This window comes from Oncorhynchus mykiss, chromosome 11 (genome assembly GCF_013265735.2).
Source record: "Oncorhynchus mykiss isolate Arlee chromosome 11, USDA_OmykA_1.1, whole genome shotgun sequence".
NCBI classification, from domain to species: Eukaryota; Metazoa; Chordata; class Actinopteri; order Salmoniformes; family Salmonidae; genus Oncorhynchus; species Oncorhynchus mykiss.
Window position 1 is genome coordinate 28,933,587 of NC_048575.1, and position 21,875 is coordinate 28,955,461.

General features: G+C 41.9%; 1 protein-coding gene across 2 annotated transcripts in view; it reads right to left on the reverse strand.

Moving 5' to 3' along the window:
- Positions 1 to 881: 881 nt before the first annotated feature.
- LOC110535563 (cadherin-18) overlaps positions 882 to 21,875 on the reverse strand; it is a 376,780-nt gene continuing 355,786 nt past the window's right edge. For both annotated transcript variants that reach the window (XM_021620629.2, XM_021620628.2), the window contains 2 exons: positions 10,802 to 11,056; positions 882 to 1,735 (listed from right to left, as the gene is read on the reverse strand). In XM_021620629.2, coding sequence (XP_021476304.2) covers positions 1,200 to 1,735; positions 10,802 to 11,056 — 791 coding nt within the window. In that variant the 3' untranslated portion in view covers positions 882 to 1,199. The remainder of the gene's footprint in view (positions 1,736 to 10,801; positions 11,057 to 21,875) is intronic.

Genomic DNA, 21,875 nt, shown 5'->3' on the forward strand with positions numbered 1-21,875 from the left:
TCAGTATTTGTGTTAATAACCAGAGTTAAACCAAAACTACACCCATCATTATCATATATCACAGCATGCTCTACTGCAGGCTGATATTTAGAACTGTTTGTTTCAATATCTAGGTTTTTACATTTATATTGATTGATTAATTAATCTTATACTACTCAAATATAAATAACATACATTTTTCTATACTATTCCAATGTGTTACTTGGACTTATTGAACCCCTTACTGAAATGATTGTTCCAGTTTAGTTGTTTAGGGTAGTCTCATATCCTGGTCTTCCGAACCCTGGCAGTCATTGTGAATGGAGGTTACGGGTATATTACATTTCCAAATGTTTTCCATCCCCTTTCCAATAGGAATTACTTACCACTTTACAATTCAGTATAATGTGACTTACTGGCCCGATGTGGCCTGTCAACCATGAGTTTTAGGCCACTATATTAGGGTAAAAACAGGCCCTTAAAAGCAGGCCTTATGAAATATGAATTGTCTTCATGAATACAATTTAAATGTCAATATATCCATTTAGAACTTCACTTGTTAAAGGCAACAGGAAAGAAAATGAATTAGTCCAACAAGCATTTCTCTGGCACTAGCAAACAGATTTATGGGTGGTACTGGTAACTTTAAAATGCACTCGAAAGGCACCCTGGGAAATATGCAAAAAAGGCTTAAAACCTTACAGCAGGGCTATTCAATTCTGGTTCTGGAGACATTTCTGTTTTTTGATTTGTGTATGATACTTGTATGATACTATCCATAAAATAGTTCCTTTATGGCACCGCTCTTAATAACCTTATTTGGTTCCAACTTGCAACTTTAAATTTAAGAGTGTAAGATAACCCTTACTCAGTGGATCTTCAGAAAAAAAGTTGACACTCTGTTTCACATATATCCACTCATATGGAATTCAGGACTTTATTGAGCAATAAAAAATATACACCAGGGAAAATATTTTCCTTTTTCCGTTTATCCTTAATATTTTTCCATCCACGAAATCTGATTAAATTCTTCTGCATATTAGACCCATGATCCAAAAGGAAAACTGAAAAAAGGGGCAGTCAGTTATTCAACAGTAAAAGTAGATCAGCTGGAATGAGTTCAAAAGCATTTCTGTTTCATTGTTTTAAAATGATTTCAGGAGGAGGATTGAGAGAGAGAGAGGATTAGTTTAACAGACGTTGTGACAGACGTTGAGAGTCTAGGTCGCCACTGTCACTGCAATCGCTACATCCAACTCTGCCACATCCATATCCTCCCCGTAGAGTTCTGCTAGTTTCTGAAATTCGGGCCCCCAGTCATCCAGGTAGTTATAATCCTGTTCTGAGTGTGTTCCTGGGGAGTCCAGAGAGCTGATGGAGCCTGTGGGCGACCCTTGACCCTCGTATGCATAGGTCTGGAGGGAGTCATAGGGAGGCCCACCAGTGTCCATGTCTGCCTCCACCAGTCTCTGTTTAATAAACTTCTGCACATTCACCTGGTCCAGCTCTGGGGGACTGTGGCAGCCTCGCGCCGGCCTGCCACATTGTCGGGCCGACTCCGGCCGGACGTCCCGTCGGAACTTGAGCTCTTCAGCGGCGGCGGGGTTCCGCAGGGCAATAATGTCAAAAGCCTCAGTGTCCTCTTCACCGCCGCCCTCGTCGTCGTAGGTTACCACGTTCTCACGCACGTCCTCCTCTGAGATGATGAGGGGCTCCTTCTTGCTCCGCCGCAGGGTGATGAACAGAACCACGATCACTGGAGGAAGACAAGGACAGATGCTGTGTCAACAACAACAACAATAATATCAACAATGCCATCAAGAAAACAGTGAACAGAATCACGATCGCTGTAAGAAGAGAGAAATTAACAGAGATATCATGTCAATAACAACAACAACAACAAAATGGTGATGAACAGAGCCACGATCGCTTCAGAAGAGCGTGACAAGCAGAGACACCATGTCAACAGAAACAACAATAATGGAAACAACATCAACAAAATGGTGGTTTTACAATGCCACTCCAGAGAGTGATGAACAGAACGATGATCGATAAAATTTGAAAATGAGACATGTAGAGAAGCCATGTCAACAACAACAATAATGACTGCAATGGAAACATCAACAAAACGGTTGGTTTAACAACACCCCATCATTATTGTAGCAGTTGCGTTTCAGCACAATATCCAAGCCTGGTCGCATGCTAATTCCATGCTCTGCATGTGGTGTTTGCATGTAATGTATTAAGTCATACAAAATGTGCATGTTTTGGGTCGTAAACAGCTAACAAAATGAAAGCTCTGTCTTTTTCCCAAATGGCATTCTACTCCCTATAAAGGTAAGAGTACCATTTGGAATATAGGCCCTGAAACATTCCTTATTTTTATTATAATTCATATTAATTCCTGATTATACACAGAAGCGAGCAGAGCTGTAAATCAGTATTTCACATTAGCAGTCATCAGTATGAGCTGTGAGGATGCTCTGAATGCAAGCTGCTAGGATGCTGATGAGAATCTTCTCATTATAGGTTGAGTCCCAAATGGCCACCTATTCTCTATATAGTTCACTACTTTTGTTAAGGGCCAATTCTTTATTTTTGCACATTACATATTTTAATGTAATAGGAAATTAGTATTGTGAAATCATTGCCAAAACCGCAAGAGATACTGTTGTATGTAGGTCTAGAGTATTTATGTATTGATCATATCAAAACAGAAATATTAAAACATTACTTTAACAACTGAAAACAACTGTATGTGGCGCCGGAACCATTGACTTGCTTCATTATTATATTATTAAGATGCTTGATGGTAACTCTTAACTGGTTTGGACAGCTCATGAGGTCTCCTAAATATCTGTTGACTAGGTTGGACTCTAACGACTAAAGATTCTTCATAAATAGTTTTTATTTTTACCCAAAAGAGTAGGAATAAAATGGCTCTATTCTCAGCACTTACAAACAATTTTCTACTCTGAGACGCTTAGTGGATATGGGCCCTGGGCGGTACCTCAAACTGTCATGATTACCAGCTGAGAAACCTTTATGAATTGATTTTACTCCTAGCTCAGAGTTTGTCTGGGCAATGTCTTAACATCATCCTATAACATACTCTAAACTGGGATTTATTTTGCCTTAAATCAGGTCAACAGGATTCCTAAGACCCTTTCTGAGATGCTTTGTGGAAACTGGCCCAGGTCTCTCCTCCGTTCTAGCAAGATGCACACAGTAGTACACACCACCACACTCAGTCACTTGCCTGCCACTCCACGAACCCAAAGGCTCTTTTAAGAGCCACCTAATAAATGTAAATACGTGTGTGTGTGTGTGTGTGTGTGTGTGTGTGTGTGTGTGTGTGTGTGTGTGTGTGTGTGTGTGTGTGTGTGCCTGTCAAACTATAAATGAGAAAATGTAGAGCCCTAGGTGGTAACGCTAACCATTACGCTACAAACCCAGTCGTAAACATGTTAACTTGACAGTCTATTTAAATGGACAGTCTGGTGATGATAGGAAGCATTTGTTCCAAAACTTTTTTGTTCATTCACTCAGTGCTGATTGAACATTTGTTTATCTTGCTTGGTTAAAAGACAACCATCTAAAACAGTTGATTTGTTGAAAACAGACTAATTTTATCATGTAGCTCAGTGGTTCCCACCCTTTTTCGGTTAGTGTAACACTAACTGAATTTAAGACTGCCCGGAGTACCCCTGAAGTACCCCCTCATGTGCATTTTACCAGTAAGTCTATGGTCTCATGAGTCTTCTCAAGTACCCCCTTGTGGTTAGGCCAAGTACCCCCAGGGGTCCTTGTACCCCTGGTTGGGAACCACTGACGCAACTAAACGTGTTAGCAAGCATTGCATTTTATTTTGACTACACACAGGTCACACAAGCAAGCAATGATGTTGTTGTTGTTTTACCACCTATTTTACTTTTTTTGTTGTAAAACAACCACACAGCTTACACAACCTATGGTAGCCCAATGCCATCACTATCACACCAAAGCGACAACAGTGACACCTCGAGGGATACGAGTGTGAGAAGGCTTGTGATGCTGAGTTGTTGAGCAACCGAATTGCTGTACCCGGTTTTAGAACTCTTGAGATTCAGATGAAAAAGATATTAGCATGGTCAGAAATGCTATAAAAAAAGTTGCACATAGTTGGTTTTGATTGGGCACATGAGAGCAATAAATTATGAATTTAATAAAAAACTGTTACACTTTCAAACTTCTAACTTCTGAAACATGGCAAATTCAATGGTCCCTTTACGAAGGCTGTAGTCTTGTTATTATCCGATGCCTAGATTTTGAGCTAGGTCGAGGCAGAACATTTCATTTTTTCCTAAGGGTCACGACCTTGTTAAAAATCGGGTTCTTTAATGGTTTTCCCTAACCTCTTAAGTTGACAGCCCCCGAAATTGGGCACTAGAATTACTTACAAAAATATATGTAGATGTTTACATTACACATTTTGTTGATTTCTCACCGTTTTATAAATCAGAAGACAGCCATCTAGAGCTTCCTAGGACCATGTCAATGTCCTCTGTCGAATAAACGTGTATTGCCTCCTGCTGGTGGTCGGCTACATCATTATATCAATTTATATCACTTCACTCCAATGTTACGTCAAAGGGGCAGAAAAACATGTATCCACTGCTTCACGGCACAGACATGGCAAAGCAATCGCTGAACTTGTCTTGAGCAGGCAGATCTAAATACCTAACTTTCATAGCTCTAAGATAAAGTATGCGACCTACACACTTCCTTAAGCCTAAAATAATAACATAAGTCATTTTGTGTGGAAGGCAAACACTTGTTTTACGTCAGACACATTGCATATGCTCAGAACAACAAAACCAAGGCCTTTACATAGCCCTTCTCCCTTGTCTGGTTGACTATCAGTATGTTTGGTAAAGAAGGTAAAATATTTTGAGTACATGTTCTTAAAACAGATTTTAATGATATATATGGACATATTACGAAGTATGAAAAGGCACATTCATTCACAATGTTTTTTTAATATTATACCATCATATTTGTAAATGTTTTATGTACTAGATCATATGGGTTGGAAAATACATTTTTTTGTTCTTGACAGAAATAAACAGCATTTTACTCCAATCATTATCATATTTCCCAGCATGCTCATTGCAGGCAGATTTTTGGAATGGTTTGATTCAATATCTGTTTTTTTCGTGAACATTGATTAAAGGTTGACTGCACTTACTCATTTGGCCTTGTTTTGAATTTTGCTCACTAAGAAATGCTAGCGGCCAAGACTTTACCCAAACAAGAGTTTTCTGGGGGCTGTGGTTTGATGTGGGTGTGTTATGTTTGTATATCGTACCCCGGCAGGTACTGTTGCTAGTCCCTCTTCAGTTACCATGGCAACAACATAGCCCTTTCCTCCAAATAGTAATTTCCTTAAAATAGTCAGAATCAATCTAAGATAAATCAATAAATCTGTAAATAATTTATACATTTTTGCTAAGGAGGTCTTAGTCGTGCAATTTTACATCTAGCTAAGGCGATTGATGCAGTATTTCTCAAATAAATCATGAAAGAAATGAGTCGAGAAAGTATTGCTGCGCACTAATGACATGATTTTGTCACCAAATCTATATATATTTTTGGGGGGTAAAATTCATGTAAATTAATAGTTAGCGCTCATCCAGCCGTGGGCTCCCACTTTTTTTTAAAGGTACACAAATACAAAGCATTAACCACCATAATCATACCACAGAGACAAACATTAACAACCCATCCTGTGGGCCGGAAAGCAAAGAAAGTAAAAAACATATACATATGACGCCACCACCATGCGTCGCCGTAGTGATGGTGTCAGGTTTCCTCCAGAAATGACGCTTGGTATTCATGGTCTGAGAGTCTTTAGGTGCCTTTTGGCAAACTCCAAGCAGGCTGTGCATTTTACTGAGGAGTGGCTTCCATCTGGTCACTACCATAAAGTGCTGATTGCAGATGGTTGCCCTTCTGGAAGGTTCTCCCATCTCCACAGAGGAACTCTGGAGCTCTGTCAGAGTAACCTTCGTGTTCTTGGTCACCTCCTTGACCAAGGCCCTTCTCCCCCGATTGCTCAGTTTGGCTGGGTGTCCAGCTCTAGGAAGAGTCTTGGTGGTTCCAATCTTCTCCCATTTAAGAATGATGGAGGCCACTGTGTTCTTAGGGACCTTCAATGCTGCGGAAATGTTTTGGTACACTTCCCCAGATCTGTGCCTCAACACAATCCTGTCTCTGAGCTCTGATGGCTTGACCTGATGGCTTTTTTCCCTCTAACATGCACTGTCAACTGTGGGACCTTATATAGACAGGTTAATACCTTTCCAAATAATGTCCAATCAATTGAATTTACCACAGCTGGACTACAATCAAGTTGTAGGAACATCTCAAGGATGATCAATGGAAACAGGATGCCCCTGAGCTCAATTTCGAGTCTCATATTAAAGGGTCTGAATACTTATGTAAATAAGGTATTTCTATTTGTTGTTTTTTTTGCAAGAATTTCTAAAAACCCTTTTCTGTTTTGTCAATATGGGGTGTTGTGCATAGATTGATGAGGGAATGTTTTTATTTAATAAATTTTAGAATAAGGCTGTAACGTAACAAAATGTATAAAAGGTCAAGGGGTTTGAATACTTTCCGAATGCACTGTATTACATATGCTGACCATCGCTAAGGGAAACGCTGGCATCCTAAATAGTTTTTGTTAATTTTTTTGAATTAATTGAATGTATTTTCACCTGGAAAAATTAGGCTACAGCTGTGACAACATTTTATCATCATGTCAATGTATTATTACAACTGGACATGTCGCCTACCTGCCACATTGCCAAGCAAGAAAGATATTTCGCAATCGTCAAACGCAGTGAGTTGTTATGACTTGGATAGGTTTAAGCCCGGTCGGTCGGAGGAGAGTGAGAACAGGGTAGTGGACAAAGTCATGTGAAGAACAAAGTGAGGTAGTTTGTGTGGATTATCAGATTGAATGGTGTGTGCGTGTGATCAGCTACATGTGCAGAGACCGTGGCACGAGTGAGGCGAGGTTGTAGATATAATTTCTTAAATTTAGGAGCTAGACAGGATTATCTAGGTTTTTACATTGGCGTCATCTATGGGCTGAATGTCACGTGGATGGACCAGTTATCAATCTCTTTCCAGAACGTGTTTACATTTGTATAAACTTCAAGTATTACTGACTAGAAACCCCCCGAAAAAATGTCTAATCTGGCAAGCTGTTTTAGCTTTCGCCCTACGGCTAGGCTAGGCAGTAGGCTTGTATTGATCATCTTTGAGGTGATAACACTATTTGCTTTGTAATTTGTTAAAAACAATCAAATTTATTTTCAAGTCATGTGCTTCAGTTCTTGTATACAATCACATCGAACATTTTAACAAGCACATCGAAGATTTGTAATAAACACAAAAGTGAACAAACTAAGTTGGTCTTATTCGGGCAATGGGTGCAGCCATCTTTGACTTTGTTTATTTGCGTCTTAATTAAAGCGAATGGTATTCTGGGATTTGTCAATTTCAGCTTGTCAAACAGAAACAAACATGGCTGCCATCATAAAGAATTTGGTACTGTGTGTGTGTGTGTGTGTGTGTGTGTGTGTGTGGGGTGGGGGGGTGGGGGGTGGGGGGGGGGGGGGGTACCTTCACCAGTACCCACCATCTTTTCCATCCAACTTCAAAAATCTCACTCCCACTGGACCAAACCTATCTTTATCATAACCATGTCCATCAATGCAAGGCTTGGGCTCCGAGCGCCTCACAACACCTTCTACCCCTTCCATTTCACCTCCAGAACTCAAACTGGTGTCCGGCTCGCTATGTTTGGATTTAACACCAATCTTCCTCGACAAACCCTCTCCCTTGTTATTACTAGCTTCAACAGATTCAAACCCATCCTCTGCATCCCTAAGTCTTTTGAACCTCCTCTCTGTTCCCCTCCCATCCTGCTCCCCAATTACCCAATTCCTGAAAATATTCAACTTTTCCAAGCTGAAATCTCTTTTTAGCCTCCTCGAGAGACACGCCAAGCCCTGTACTCCAATGTTGAAACGTTCTTTTCAACAGTCATTGGCACAAGACATTTGTTTTTCACCAGGATGCTCAATCACTGATAATCTGTTCATAATCAGGGACATGCCTGTCAAGGCTTTCAAATGTACATTTTTAAATGGTTTCCTTGGACCAGGAGGAAGCCGTAGATTGGGTGGACCATGGATATGTATTCAATGTGTTGTCTTATTTGGTTGTGGTGAGAATTTTGTGGCCTGGGTTAAAGTGTTGTATGCTGGGGCTTCATGTATGGTCAAGGTCGGGGGAGGGCTCAGTAGGCCAGTCTGGGTAGGGCAGGGCATTCGCCAGGGATGCCCTCTGTCGGGGCCGCTATACACTCTTGTTATTCTGTCCTTTCTGGGCCTGTTACTCAGGAGACTACCGGGAGTGTGTGAGCCAGGCATAGGGTTGGCGACAGTTATAGCAGTGTCAGCATATACTGATGATGTCTCAGTGTTGGTTAAGAATGAGCAAGAAATAGTTTGAGGGTGTACAAGGCAAGAGTGAGGCTCTGTTATGTGGGGCATGGAGGGACAGGGCACCTCTGCAGTTTCGAAGGGGGTTGCAGTGTGCTGTGAGGGTCTCAAGATGCTTGGGGTGTCTGGGCTCAGGGGGGTGGGTTAGGAAGAACTGGGAAGGAGTGGCACAAGCAGTGCTGTCAAGGTTGACGAAGTGGAGATGGCTCCTGTCCAAGTGTCATACAGAGGGAGGGTGCTGATCATCAACAACCTGGCAGCATCCTCCCTATGGCATAAATTGGCTGTTCTCAATGCCCCCGATGGTCTGCTTGCGGAGCTGCAGCGCAAGTTAGTGGATTTTTTTTAGTCGGGGCATCACTGGCTGAGGGCGGCGGTTCTGTACCTGGAGAGGGGACAAGGCCTGCCGGACCTGGAGAGCAGGGTGGAAGGGATCCGACTCAAAGCGGCAGAGAAGGTACTCTACCATACTGTGCTTTGTTGAGAAGGTACTCTACCAGCATGTGCTCTATTGAGGAGGGCTGGTGGTTTGGGGCTAGATCTGCAGCTTTTCCTAATGCGGCCGGAGAGACATAGCAGTGGTCTCTGATTTTTGTGCTGCAGTACTGAGGGCCTGGCAACTGCTGAGACCCACACGAGAGGGGTGGTATGGTGCCTGGGCCATGGGTGTGGGAGGAGCCCATGTTCCACGACCCACTTATCCCTTTGAGGTCTGGTCATTCAGCCACCCTGCACAGACGTATAATGGCAGCAAGCATCACGAGACTAGCAGACCTACGGCGGCCGGGAGGTGGAAAACTGCCCAAGAGTTGGCACAGCAGGTGGGACTGACGGGGGCATCAGATCCAGTGTTATTATTCAAATGCATGGTCTCTGCGTGTCTTAGGTTTGAGATAAAGATTTACAAAATGATCAACAGTGTGGAGATGTTTCCGAAGGCATGGGGGCTAAAGGGGGCTGTCTTTATAGCTGGAGAGGAGGGGCTGGATGTACTGTTGTAATGTGGTGCTGAAGGGTGTATTGTACTGTTGTGTACTGTGTAATGTGATTGTGTGGAGGTTATGGTGTTGCAAAATGCATTTTTTTTTTTTGGGGGGGGGGGGGGCGTTTTTAGGATAATGAGGAGGGCTCATTACAGTAAGACCATTCAGTCAATCTCTCTCTTGGCATGAAACAGCTTTGTATCACACTAACAATTCCTTCCCCACCTTATCTCAATATTCCTGCACCAGACAGTATCTCACTCACTCACTCACTCACTCACTCACTCACTCACTCACTCACTCACTCTGCAGTCTCTCACTCTGCAGTCTCTCACTCATGTGTTTGCTTCAAACAGTGATGATGGCATTTAGTTGCTGGGTGCCTCAGTCTCTGACAAAGCCGTGGTGAGACTGATATGAATATTCATCACCTTCACGCACCGATGTCCACAGACAATCAAGGGAGATGGGGTGAGTGGGTGATGGCGGATTCTGTTCATTATACACAGTCTCTTCACTGTCCTACCGCTGTTCTGTTTGCTCTGGAGAGGCACTTTGTTGGTATTTGGCAGTGGGGGCAGTGCCGTTTCCCCTTTGCTGAAATTCACATGAATTATGTGGCACATGAATTCTCTGTGATCTCTGATTATAAAGCATTTATTATTAGACAACACATTAATTTAACCTAAATAGTGTGTTTATCCTGACTCTATGGAAATAGAAAGCATCAGAAAATCTCTGGACAGGTCTAACACAGCTCTATCCCCCTTCTGTGCCACGCTCTCTAAAGTCTTGTTTCCCTTCTTTACCTCCTTCTATTCTCCTCTTAGTCCTTTTTTCTCCCCATCTGGCCCAATCTCACTAACTCTCTGTTATCCACTTCTACATCATCCTGACCTTGTCCCTATCCTCCCTCTTTCTAAAACCCACTTGTGTCCTTCCTTACCCTTCCATTCATCTCTCTCCCTATCTCCTCCTCTACCCTTGGTCTGTCATCCCTCCTTCTGTGAGGTCTCCACTCCTCCTCCTGCTGCTCTACTCCTTACACTTCACCATGTCTTCAGGCGTTTTTAACACCCATACCCTTCACCACCTTGCCCCTCAGACAAGATGCCCCCAGGGTGTTCCAAAAACATGCCCTAAAGCGTGATGCCATCTAGGCCTGCACCCATACCATCCATCATCACCACCAATAATCGGCCAAAGGTGGGGGGCCCGCCAGTTGGCCCATAACCTCCTCCATACCCTTAGGCTTGATGTTACCCAGACCCAGGCAACACCTACCCAGCAAGATGACGATGCACAGCAGGATGGCGATCAGGGCCCCCGTGCTGAGGCCTGCCGAGGAGAGGAGGCCCCTCTCATCCTGGCACGTCTGCACCCTCCCGTTCCACTGACATGGGCACACCTGCAGGGTCAGAGTACTGGTGCCGCTCAGTGCCGGCTCCCCACCATCCCACACCACGATGGGCAGCTCATACAACTCCTGGACCAGTCGGCTGAACCGCCTCCGGCGCGCAATGATACTGGCCGTGTTGTCTGGAACGAGAGAGAGACAGAGAGAGAGCGATGAGAGAGAGAGAGAGAAAATACACTCATTAGAGGAGAGGACTCATTCAGGACGACTAGCTACTCAGGCCGCACTTCCCATTAGCGGGGATTCTGTCCAGAGCGCTCCATTCTAACCCACTTCCACAGATGGATTTTTAATGGAGACAGCGAGCAAATGCACTTTCCCTTTGAAATAGAAAATTCTTCTATTCCACAAGTCTACCGATATACACATACATACTTCTTGTCTCTTTCAAGCTGGTAAATGTCTCTTTCTCTGTGTCTGTTAACTCTGCTTGTTGTTTACTTTTTGTTCCTGTTATAGTTCATATCCGAGTCATTCCAAGAAACCACGAAATAAGCAGTTCACCTTGAACATCCATGAGGCCACTCTACTAATAAAGGTGAGACAGGAAGGAAAGAGAAATGAAAGAAAGATGGAAAAAGGGAAATAAAAGGAGATATTCCAGTGGAGGTTGTGAGAGGCACTGGCTCCTCTCTCTTCACTGTGAAAACACTTCCTCCACACAGACAGCACTGTAGTGTAAAGTAGTAGCTACCAAACTAGTGTTCCTAGACCTCCACCACCTCACACTCTAATCTCTACTCCATCTATGGAATAATTACAATGATTGACAGTCGGAATGACAACACGTACTTCAAGCTTTATTAACTCAGACTCGCCGTATCACATTATCAGCAAGACGGGAGGGGGCGGAAGAGAGAGAGAGAGAGAGAGAGAGAGAGAGAGAGAGAGAGAGAAATACAGAGTGAGAGCTGTAAGATAAAGAAAAGAAAGAGAGAGTGATGTTTGGTATTCACGATCATAGCTTGCATTTCTGAAGCCCAGATCCAAGATAATATAGACTACATGAGAGCCTCCTGGTGTGCAGGGACAAATAAAATGGTTCTATGTGGCACCCAAAAAGCTTCCCCCAAAGGGAAAAATGACAGAATGTCTATTGGTTCTAATCTTTTAACAATCTGTATCATACAGTGGAGTAGGAGGAAATTCAGGCAGCTGGCAAAAGAGAATATGATATATTTTTTAATTGTTTATTGCAATATATGTGTTTTGCATGTACACTGATTGATTAATTAATCAATTAATTGATATTGTGTGACACAAAGATAAATAACATATCTAAAGTAATCAAATATGTTAGGTGGATTCATTGCACCTATTACTGAAAGGGTTGTTCCAGTTTAGATGCTTTAGGTAGTCTCATTAAATCATCCTTTTCACCCTGGTAGTCATTCTGAATGCAGATTTTGGGATTCACTCTGGTTGGATTCCAATGGGAATTAAACATCCTTTTGTCAACATAATGTCACTTGATGCTATTTTTGCTTTGGCTTACACTGGTCACAAGTGACCAAAACACATTGAAGGCTGGTCACCAGTGAAATCATAACGATCTGCCAGCATAACCAGCTAGACCAGGCCTGGGTAAAGGCTGGCCCGGGGGCCGTATGCGGCCCGCGACATGATTCATTACGGCCTGCGGAATCAAGTTTTGCAAATTAAAAGAACATATGTGGATTTCCCTCAACTGCAAGATAAAGAATGGTTGACTGATTTTGCCTTCACTGTAGACATCAATGGCCCTCAAGAATGAACTGAATTCCAAACTACAAGGGAAGGTTCTTTTTTCACATCAAATGTACAGCCTTGTCAAATCCTTCAATGGAAAATGTCTCCTCCTGACCCATCAAGTAGAAGCCAACAATCTCACCTACCTTCCGACACTACTAGTCTGTTCCCTATCAGATGATCAGCGGGAGAAGTATACATCGCTGCTGCGTGCTTTGAATGGTGAGTTTTCTCGTCCTTTTGAGGATTTCAAAGTGTTGGAAAATGACATGCTGTTGGTTTCCTCTCTTTTCACCTTCAATGTGGATAACGCTCCCACTGACCTGCAACTTGAGCTTATCGATCTTCAATCTGATGCAGTGATTGGAAAACTATTCTAAACAATGTCACTTACGAGGTTCTATGCATCTCTCGATGAACAAAACTTTCGAATTATTAGGAGTTATGTTGTTTGTACGGTTTGGGTCAACATATGTATGTGAACAGACATTTTCAGTGAAGAAATATAACAAGTCAAGGCACAGATCATCTCTTACTGACTCTCACCTCTCAGCCATCCTGTGCATAGCGATGTCAGAAACTATACCTGACTTTACTGCTCTAGTCAATATCCATCAGAGACTTCATTCCTCACACTGATTGAGTAGTTTAAATGTAATGTTGAGCTCTCTCTCTTTCTTGTGTTTTGTGCATACCCGTTAACAAGAGTTCTGTCCGTGGTGCTGAATGCACAATGTACTTTTCCCTCCTTGTAGTTCATTGAATATTTAATAATGAAAATACCTACCAAAAGGAAAACATGAATGTGGTCTATTTCTGTGCATGTTAAAACAGTAAATTAAGTAGTATATCTGGATGTGATTTACAGTAGATACATCTGTCAACACAGTCATACACATGATGTGTAATCCTGTAATATCATTCTGGCCCGCGATGGCAAAAAATATAATGTAATGTGGCCCTCCATGGAAAATAATTGACCAGGCCTGAGCTAGACCATGCTGTTCAGACCAGCTTGACCAGCTAGACCATACTGGTCTGCACCATAACCAGATAGATCATGCTGGTCAGACCAGCTTGGTTGTCTTACCAGAGGCGACTGTTCTATCCTACCGATACAGTGTATAACCTGCCAGCCGTATGTTATTCATGTCGTCGTGTTTCACAAGTCGTGGCTGAACAGTTTTTAATGTCCCTGTAATACAAACACAGTCGTGGCTGTATTACAGTTTGTAATGTCCCGTTGGTAGGATATACGTGCTTGTAGTTCGTCCACTTTATTATCCAGCGATTGTACATTGGCCAATAGTACGCTTGGTCTAGGCAGACTAGCCACTCGTCGCCGGATCCTCACAAGGCACCCCGATCTCCTTCCGCGAAACCTCTGTCTCTTTCTGCTGCAAATGACAGGGATGAGGGCCTGTTCGGGTGTCTGGAGTAAATCCCTCTCGTCCGACTCATTAAAGAAAAAGGATTCGTCCAGTTCAAGGTGAGTAATCGCTGTTCTGATGTCCAGAAGCTCTTTTCGATCATAAGAGACGGTAGCAGCAACATTATGTGCAAAATAAATTACAAACAATGCGAAAAAAACGATCAAAATAGCACGGTTGGTTAAGAGCCCATTAAACATCAGCCATCCCCACTGGCGTCATTTTGACTAAAGGCAATATTCCCACCTTAGTGGAGACTGCATTCATGGTGATTGCTGCAGATGTCAGCTCAATAGGAAATGACCTTTCTTCAAAGATACAGATTGCGTAGAGCCCTAAGTATTTCAATGTCTAGCTGGCTCAGATAATATGTTATGCCATGCTACGTCACTGGATGTTTTGTAATGCATGTTATAACACATTTCATCAAATGCCTGCCTCATGCAAATAGATTCTTCTTTAATGTAGGCTTTTGATATAAATGTCTTAGTGTCTTACCCAAGTTAGCAAAGCAAGCACATTTTGAAGTTAAGAATTATCGTAAATACTGGATTCTTATAGTACTCTTTGGCACAAATACTCCAAAAGCTAAACCAGATGATCGTGTCTCAAATGTTAGATAGAAATAGAGCACCAACGGTAAATTGTTGTAAGAATGATACATAGGCTCATAAAAATTTCCAAATATCAATGGCTTGACAGCGTTGCTTTCTACCAAGCTGGTTAGCTTGGAATAACAAAAGGTCCTCTGTGTGAAAGGCCTTCACAAATCTCTTGATCTATTCAAATAACTGGGTTGTTTAGAAAAGATAGCCTTCTAGATAATTAACAGTGAAGAAAAGCAAATGTCACCGCAATGATGTGGCACAGAAAACTCCGATCATAGAGGGATGTAATGTTGAGTAATTGGAAATCACTATTGGGAAAGGCAATGTCTGTTTATCTTTTTTTTTAATGTAGATAATGTAACAAAATGTGGGATACGCTGCACTACTTTACCAGCATTATTTGAGACGAGCCCCAGATTCTACAACTCACGATTGCATTGTGTGCATCAGCTGTTGTCTTATATACCTCTTTCCCATAGACATTGTTAATGAAACACTGCAACATAAATTACGCCATGGCTTTTTGATTTGAAATAATGAAATAATAACTACTCATTCTGAGAAGAACAGAGAAAAGCACACAATAGAATTCAGCTTTTATAATAGCTTTAGAGATTCAGCAAAGATGGGGTTGCAAGCAGGCATGAGAAATGGGCCTCTGAAGTATCCGTAATGCTTTCAGGGCTGTTTTAAAACGCAGAAACGGGCAGTCAGCTGAAACCAGAGACGACATAACACCCTTAACAATAGCAGCGTTCAGAACGTATCACTTAGCCAGTGTGTTTTCTTTAACCTAGCTTTTATGGCTAAAAGTGTAAAAGTGTTTGCAGCAGCAGTAACGCAATGATAGGGCATAGGATTTGTCCCGAATAGCACTCTATTCCTTCCCTAAATGGCACTCTATTCCTTATATAGTGCCCAATGGTCCCTGGTCAAAAGTAATGCACTCTAAAGTGAATAGGGTGCCATTTGGGATGCAAAATCCACAATGTTGTGTCTATGAGGACCATTTTGAACATAACAGGGAGACTGGGGGTGGAGAGAGGGATGAGGGAGGAGGTGTTGAGGGATGGGGGAGGAGGGGTTGTCTGTCTGAGGGTGTGTGTGAGGAATTTTCTTACATTTCACGACAACAGATGGGAAGTATTAGGCGCTGGCAGACAGACATCCACTCCCAACCTCTGTAGTAGTGCAAGAGCCTGCTGTAAAGAGGCAAGGGCAAGGACTCTACATGGGGGGGAAAAGGATTCTTAAAAGGGTTCTTCCTCAGCTATTAAGGTTCCTCTGAGAACTCTTGCCCGATAAAGAACCTTTGAGTTAATTGTGGGTTTCTTGACGTGGCATCTACGGTTATTCTGAACTCTGAAAGGTTCTTGAAATAAATGGAAGCCTGCAGACACTATATGTCCCTTTCATAGCACACAGCAAATTAGTCAGTGTTATCTAGTGTATATTTTTGTGTGACTTTTCTTGTGTTGACTAAAGAGTAGAATTAAAACTATAAAGAGTTCAATTAACACTCAGTGGTGTAACATACCCTGTGTTGGTGTTAACAACCAGCATTGAACCAAAGCCATGCACATCATGGTTATATTTCCCAGCGTGCTCTATTGCAGGTAGATTTTTTTGAATGGTTTGTTTCAATATCTGTGTTTTTGCATGTACATTGATTGGTTCATTAATATTGTTTTACTCAAATATAAATAACATACATTTTTCTAAACTATTCCAATATGTTACTTGAATTTATTGCACCCGTTACCAAATTAGTTGTTCCAGTTTACATTTTAATATAGTCTCATATGTAAGTCTTTCTGAAATATTTATGAATGCAGTTTGCAGGTGAATATTTCCAAATGTTGGATATCCCCACTCAGGCTAGATTCTATAAGGAGTTAAACATCACTTTTCGATCAAGCAAAATGTGACTGATGTGGCATGTACTGAGTTTGAGGCCACTATATTAGCATAAAACTAGGACATCAAAAGAAGGCCTTACGAAATATGTATTGTCTTAAAATATACATTTGAATGATATTCACTTAGGAACTGACTCAGTGAAAACCACAGGAAAGGAATGAATGCAACAACAATGTCTCTGTCACTAGAAAATACAGGCATGGCTGGTACTGGAAACTCACATGCAAATAACCCTGGAAAATATGCAACTAAACCCTACAGCAGGGCTATTCAATTCTGATTCTGGAGAGTTGAAACATTCCTTGTCTGGGATTTTTCTATGGTTCTTCAAAGAATCATCACATTTATGGTTATTCAGAGACCCTAAAATGGTTCCCATATGGCATCGCTCTCAAGAACCTTATTTGGTTCCAACTTGCACCTTTATTTCTAAGAGTGTATCAAATACAGTACAGAGTCAACAGTACGTGCAGGGTGGGTTCTATGACTCACACTCTGACTAGCTGCTAACACTGTGAGTACAGTACAGACTGAAAATAACCTTGGTAATACATTGTGACATGAGACCCTTTTGAAACCTGAAAAAAAAAATATCTTAATTCAAATAATATAAAATGTTTTTTGCCACATGCTTTGTAAACTGTAGGTGTAAACAAACAGTGAAATGCTTACTTTAGGCTATTTTTCCAGCAATGCAGTTAAAGATAATAATACAAAAAAATGAAATAGTGGCATTTCAGTACGACTAAACAAGAAACATGCTTTGTTAATGGATACAGAGAAGTAAAAGGGTAAAATGGCCACGTGAAGAGACAGAGAGTGGGAGTCTGTATTGCAGACGAATGGGAATAGGAACTATTGATGAGTTTTTGAGGAAGGAACTCACACTAACAGAAAGTGAATCCAAGACAGTACTCCTAATTACGGTGGAACCGTTCATCAAGGGTTATAGGAAGAACCCTTCAACGATAACAGGGTTATCGGTAGAACTCTTCATAGAGTGATCAGGTAATCAAATGGCTACCAGGACTCTTTGCATTGTCCCGCCACCCCAACCCATCTTTAACGCTGCTGCTACTCTCTGTTTATCATATATGGATTGTCACTTTAACTATACATTCATGTAAATACTACCTCAATTAGCCCGACTAACCGGTGCCCCCGCACATTGGCTACCTGAACAATCTGCATTGTGTCCCGCCACCCATCACCAGCCAACCCCCCTTTTACGCTACTGCTACTCTCTGTTTATCATATATGCATAGTCACTTTAACCATACCTACATGTACATACTAACTCAATTAGCCCGACTAACCGGTGCATGTACAGTGCCTTGCAAAGGGACTCACCCCCTTGGTGTTTTTCCTATTTTGTTGCATACAATTTGTAATTTAAATAGATTTTTATTTGGACATCATGTTGGACATACACAAAATATTCCAAATTGGTGAAGTGAAATTTAAAAAAAAGAGAAAAAAAAGAGTTATTTAAAAAAATTCACAAATTACCTTCAGAAATCACATAATTAATTAAATAAAGTCCACTTAGATTATGTGCAATCTACACCTGTCCTGAAAGGCCCCAGAGTCTGCAACGCCACTATGCAAGGTCAGGGACAAAGTTGTGGAGAAGTACAAATCAGGGTTGGGTTATAAAAAAATATCCGAAACTTTGAACAGCCCACAGAGCACCATTAAATACATTATTAAAAAATGGAAAGAATATGGCACCACAAAAAACCTGCCAAGAGAGGGCCGCCCACCAAAACTCACGGACCAGGGAAGGAGGGCATTAATCAGAGAGGCAACAAAGAGACGAAAGATAACCCTGAAGGAGCTGCAATGCTTTACATCAGAGATTGGAGTATCTCTCCATAGGACCACTTTAAGCCGTGCACTCCACAGACCTGGGCTTTACGGAAGAGTGGCCATAAAAAACCCATTGCAGGCTAGGCAGAATACTGCCCCCTTTAGAGGAATTGCGTGCCCATAGTAAACTGAAAAAAAATCTGTCCAAAATTGCTAATATATGCATATAATAATTATTATTGGATAGAAAACACTATAAAGCTTCTAAAACCGTTGGAATTATGTCTGTAAGTATAGCAGAACTCACAGGGCAGGCATTATTCCAAACTAGTTAGGGATCATGAAAGTTGGGGCAACTTTGACGTGATCGCCCCCACCCTTCCCAACCAGCTATGGATCTGGGGACACTTTCTATGTCTTCCACTAGATGTCCTCATTCAGTAGAGCGTTTAATCGTTCAAGTCCCGCGAGTTTTGGCCCTTTGGGAGTGAATTGAGTGCGTGTCATGAGAAAATACCTGTGCGTTAGGGCGCGAATTGGTCCCATTCATTCCTTTGTTCCAGCACTCCGGAGGAGAATTAACAATGACCGGTTGAATTGAAAATACGTTTAGAACATCCTAAAGCTTGATTCTGCACTTAGTTTGACCTGTTTAGTCGACATATAATATGTAATTTTGAAGTTTTGATGTGAAACTTTTCGGGACCAGAGGACATTTTGGGTGCTTTTCAGCTGATATTGTTAGCAGATGCTAATACAGAGACACAAGACTTGAAACCAAACGATGTCTTGGGTAAGTATGAACCCTTCCAGTACATTCTGAACGAAGACCATCAAAGGTAAGGGAATATTTATGCTGAAATTGTGTGTTTCTGTTGACTCCAACATAGTGGAGAAATATTGCTTATGTCTGAGCGCCGTCTCAGAATATTGAATAGTGAGCGATTTTTGTAACGTTAAAAAGAAATGTAACAAAGCGATTGCATTAAGAAGCAGTGTATCTTTCTAACTATATGTAGAACATGTATATTTAGTCAAAGTTTATGATGTCTATTTACGTTATCTTGCGGCGATATCTATATTTTCTGCGGACATTTTTCAGTATTTTCTGAACATGAACTCAATGTAAATGGACATTTATGGATATAAATGGCATATTATTGAATTTTTTTTTTTACTGTGTAACATGTCCTATTACTGTCATCTGATGAAGATTTTCAAAAGGTTAGTGAATGATTTATTTTTTAATCCTGCTTTTATAATTTTATATTTTCTGGGACAAAATGGCTGCCTCTTGTCTTCGTTTCGGTGGTGGTCTAATATAAATATGTGGTGTGTTTTCGCCGTAAAACATTTAAAAAATCTGACATGCTGGGTAGATGAACAAGGTGTTTATCTTTCATTTGAGGTATTGGACTTGTTATTGTGTGGAGGTTAAATATTTCTAAGAATATTTTTGCATTCCATGCGCCACGTTCCAGCTGAACGTGGGAGGGGTCGTTCCCAAAAGGGAACCCTTACCCATCAACAGGTTAAAAGAAAAAATAAGCAAACACGTTTGGTGTAGACTTCCGGCGCCGACAGAGATGGCCGCCTCGCTTCGCGTTCCTAGGAAACTATGCAGTGTTTTGTTTTTTTACGTGTTATTTCTTACATTAGTACACCAGGTCATCTTAGGTTTCATTATATACAGTCGAGAAGAACTACTGAATATAAGATCAGCGTCAACTCACCATCAGTACGACCAATAATATGTTTTTCGCGACGCGGATCCTGTGTTCTGCCTTTCACCCAGGACAACGGAAGGGATCCCATGCAGCGACCCAAAAAAAACGACTCCGAAAAAGAGGGAAACGAGGCGGTCTTCTGGTCAGACTCCGGAGACGGGCACATCGTGTGACCTAGTCAAAGCCTAGACCTCCATCCAATTGGGAATATGTGGTACTTAAAATTTTTATAAGAGTGTATTAGGATAATTTAATCAAATCAAGCCACAATCGACAAAGGTAAGATATAGGCACATTTGATCAACCCTGAGAAGGAAATTCTTCAGAGATAGGTACACACAAGTCACAGACTATCTAAAATTGGAAGAAAACATGATGTCAAGTTGGACAGACAATTCAAGGGCAAACCCAGTTGCATGCATACTATTTTGCATAATTTTTAGTTTCACACATAAACACATTTCGACCACTGTTTTCAATTATGTGCAACTGCAGCCTGCAATTTGGAGCATTCCTGCACGTGAGCATTCCCTCAAGCCTCCCATTGATTTCCCCCCCCCCCCCCCCCCCCCCACGAACATCCCATTGGTTTCTACACGAATAAGAATATGTACATATAAATATATGGATGAGCAATGGCCGTGCGGCATAGGCAAGATGCAGTAGATGGTATACAATACAGTATATTCAAATGAGATGAGTAATTTAGGATATGTAGACATCATTAAAGTTGTGTTGTTTAAAGTGATTAGTGATACCTAAATTAAATCTATTTTTTTTGTATTAAAGTGGCCAGAGATTTGAGTCTGTAAGTTGGCAGCAGACACTCTATGTTAGTGATGGCTGTTTAACAGTCTGATGGCCTTGAGATAGAAGATATTTTTCAGTCTCTCACCTTCTGGATAATAGCGGGGTGAACAGGCAGTGGCTCCTTGATGATAATTTTGGCCTGTGACATCGGGTGGTGTAGGTGTCCTGGAGGGCAGGTAGTTTGCCCCCTGTGATGCGTGTGTGAGGACCGGACTACCATCTGGAGAGCCTTGCGGTTGTGGGTGGAGCAGTTGCCGTTCCAGGCGGTGATACAACCCAACAGGATGCTCTCGATTGTGCATCTGTAAAAGTTTGTGAGTGATTTAGCCAAATGTCTTCAGCCTCCTGAGGTTGAAGAGGTGCTGTTAATCCTTCTTCACCACTCTCTCTGTGTGGGTGGAACATTTCAGTTTGTCCGTGATTTGTACTTCGAGGAACTTAAAACTTTCCAACTTCTCCACTACTGTCCTGTCGATGTGGATGGGGGGATGCCCCCTCTGCTGTTCCCCGAAGTCCACGATCATCTCCTTTGTTTCGTTGACGTTGAGTGAGTGGTTCTTTTCCTGACACCACACTCTGAGGGCCCTCACTTCCTCCCTATAGGCAGTCTCGTCATTGTTGGTAATCAAGCCCACTATAGTGTCGTCTGTAAACTTGATGATTGAGTTGGAGGTGTGCTTGGCCATGCAGTCATGGGTGAACAGGGAGTACAGGAGAGGGCTGAGAATGCAACCTTGTGGGGCCCCAGTGTTGAGGATCAGCAGGATGGAGATGTTGTTTCCTACTCTCACCACCTGGGGGCGGATCATCAGAAAGTCCAGGACCCGGTTGCACAGGGCGGGGTCGAGACCCAAGGCCTCCAGCTTAATGACGGGTTTGGAGGGTACTATGGTGTTAAATGCAGAGCTG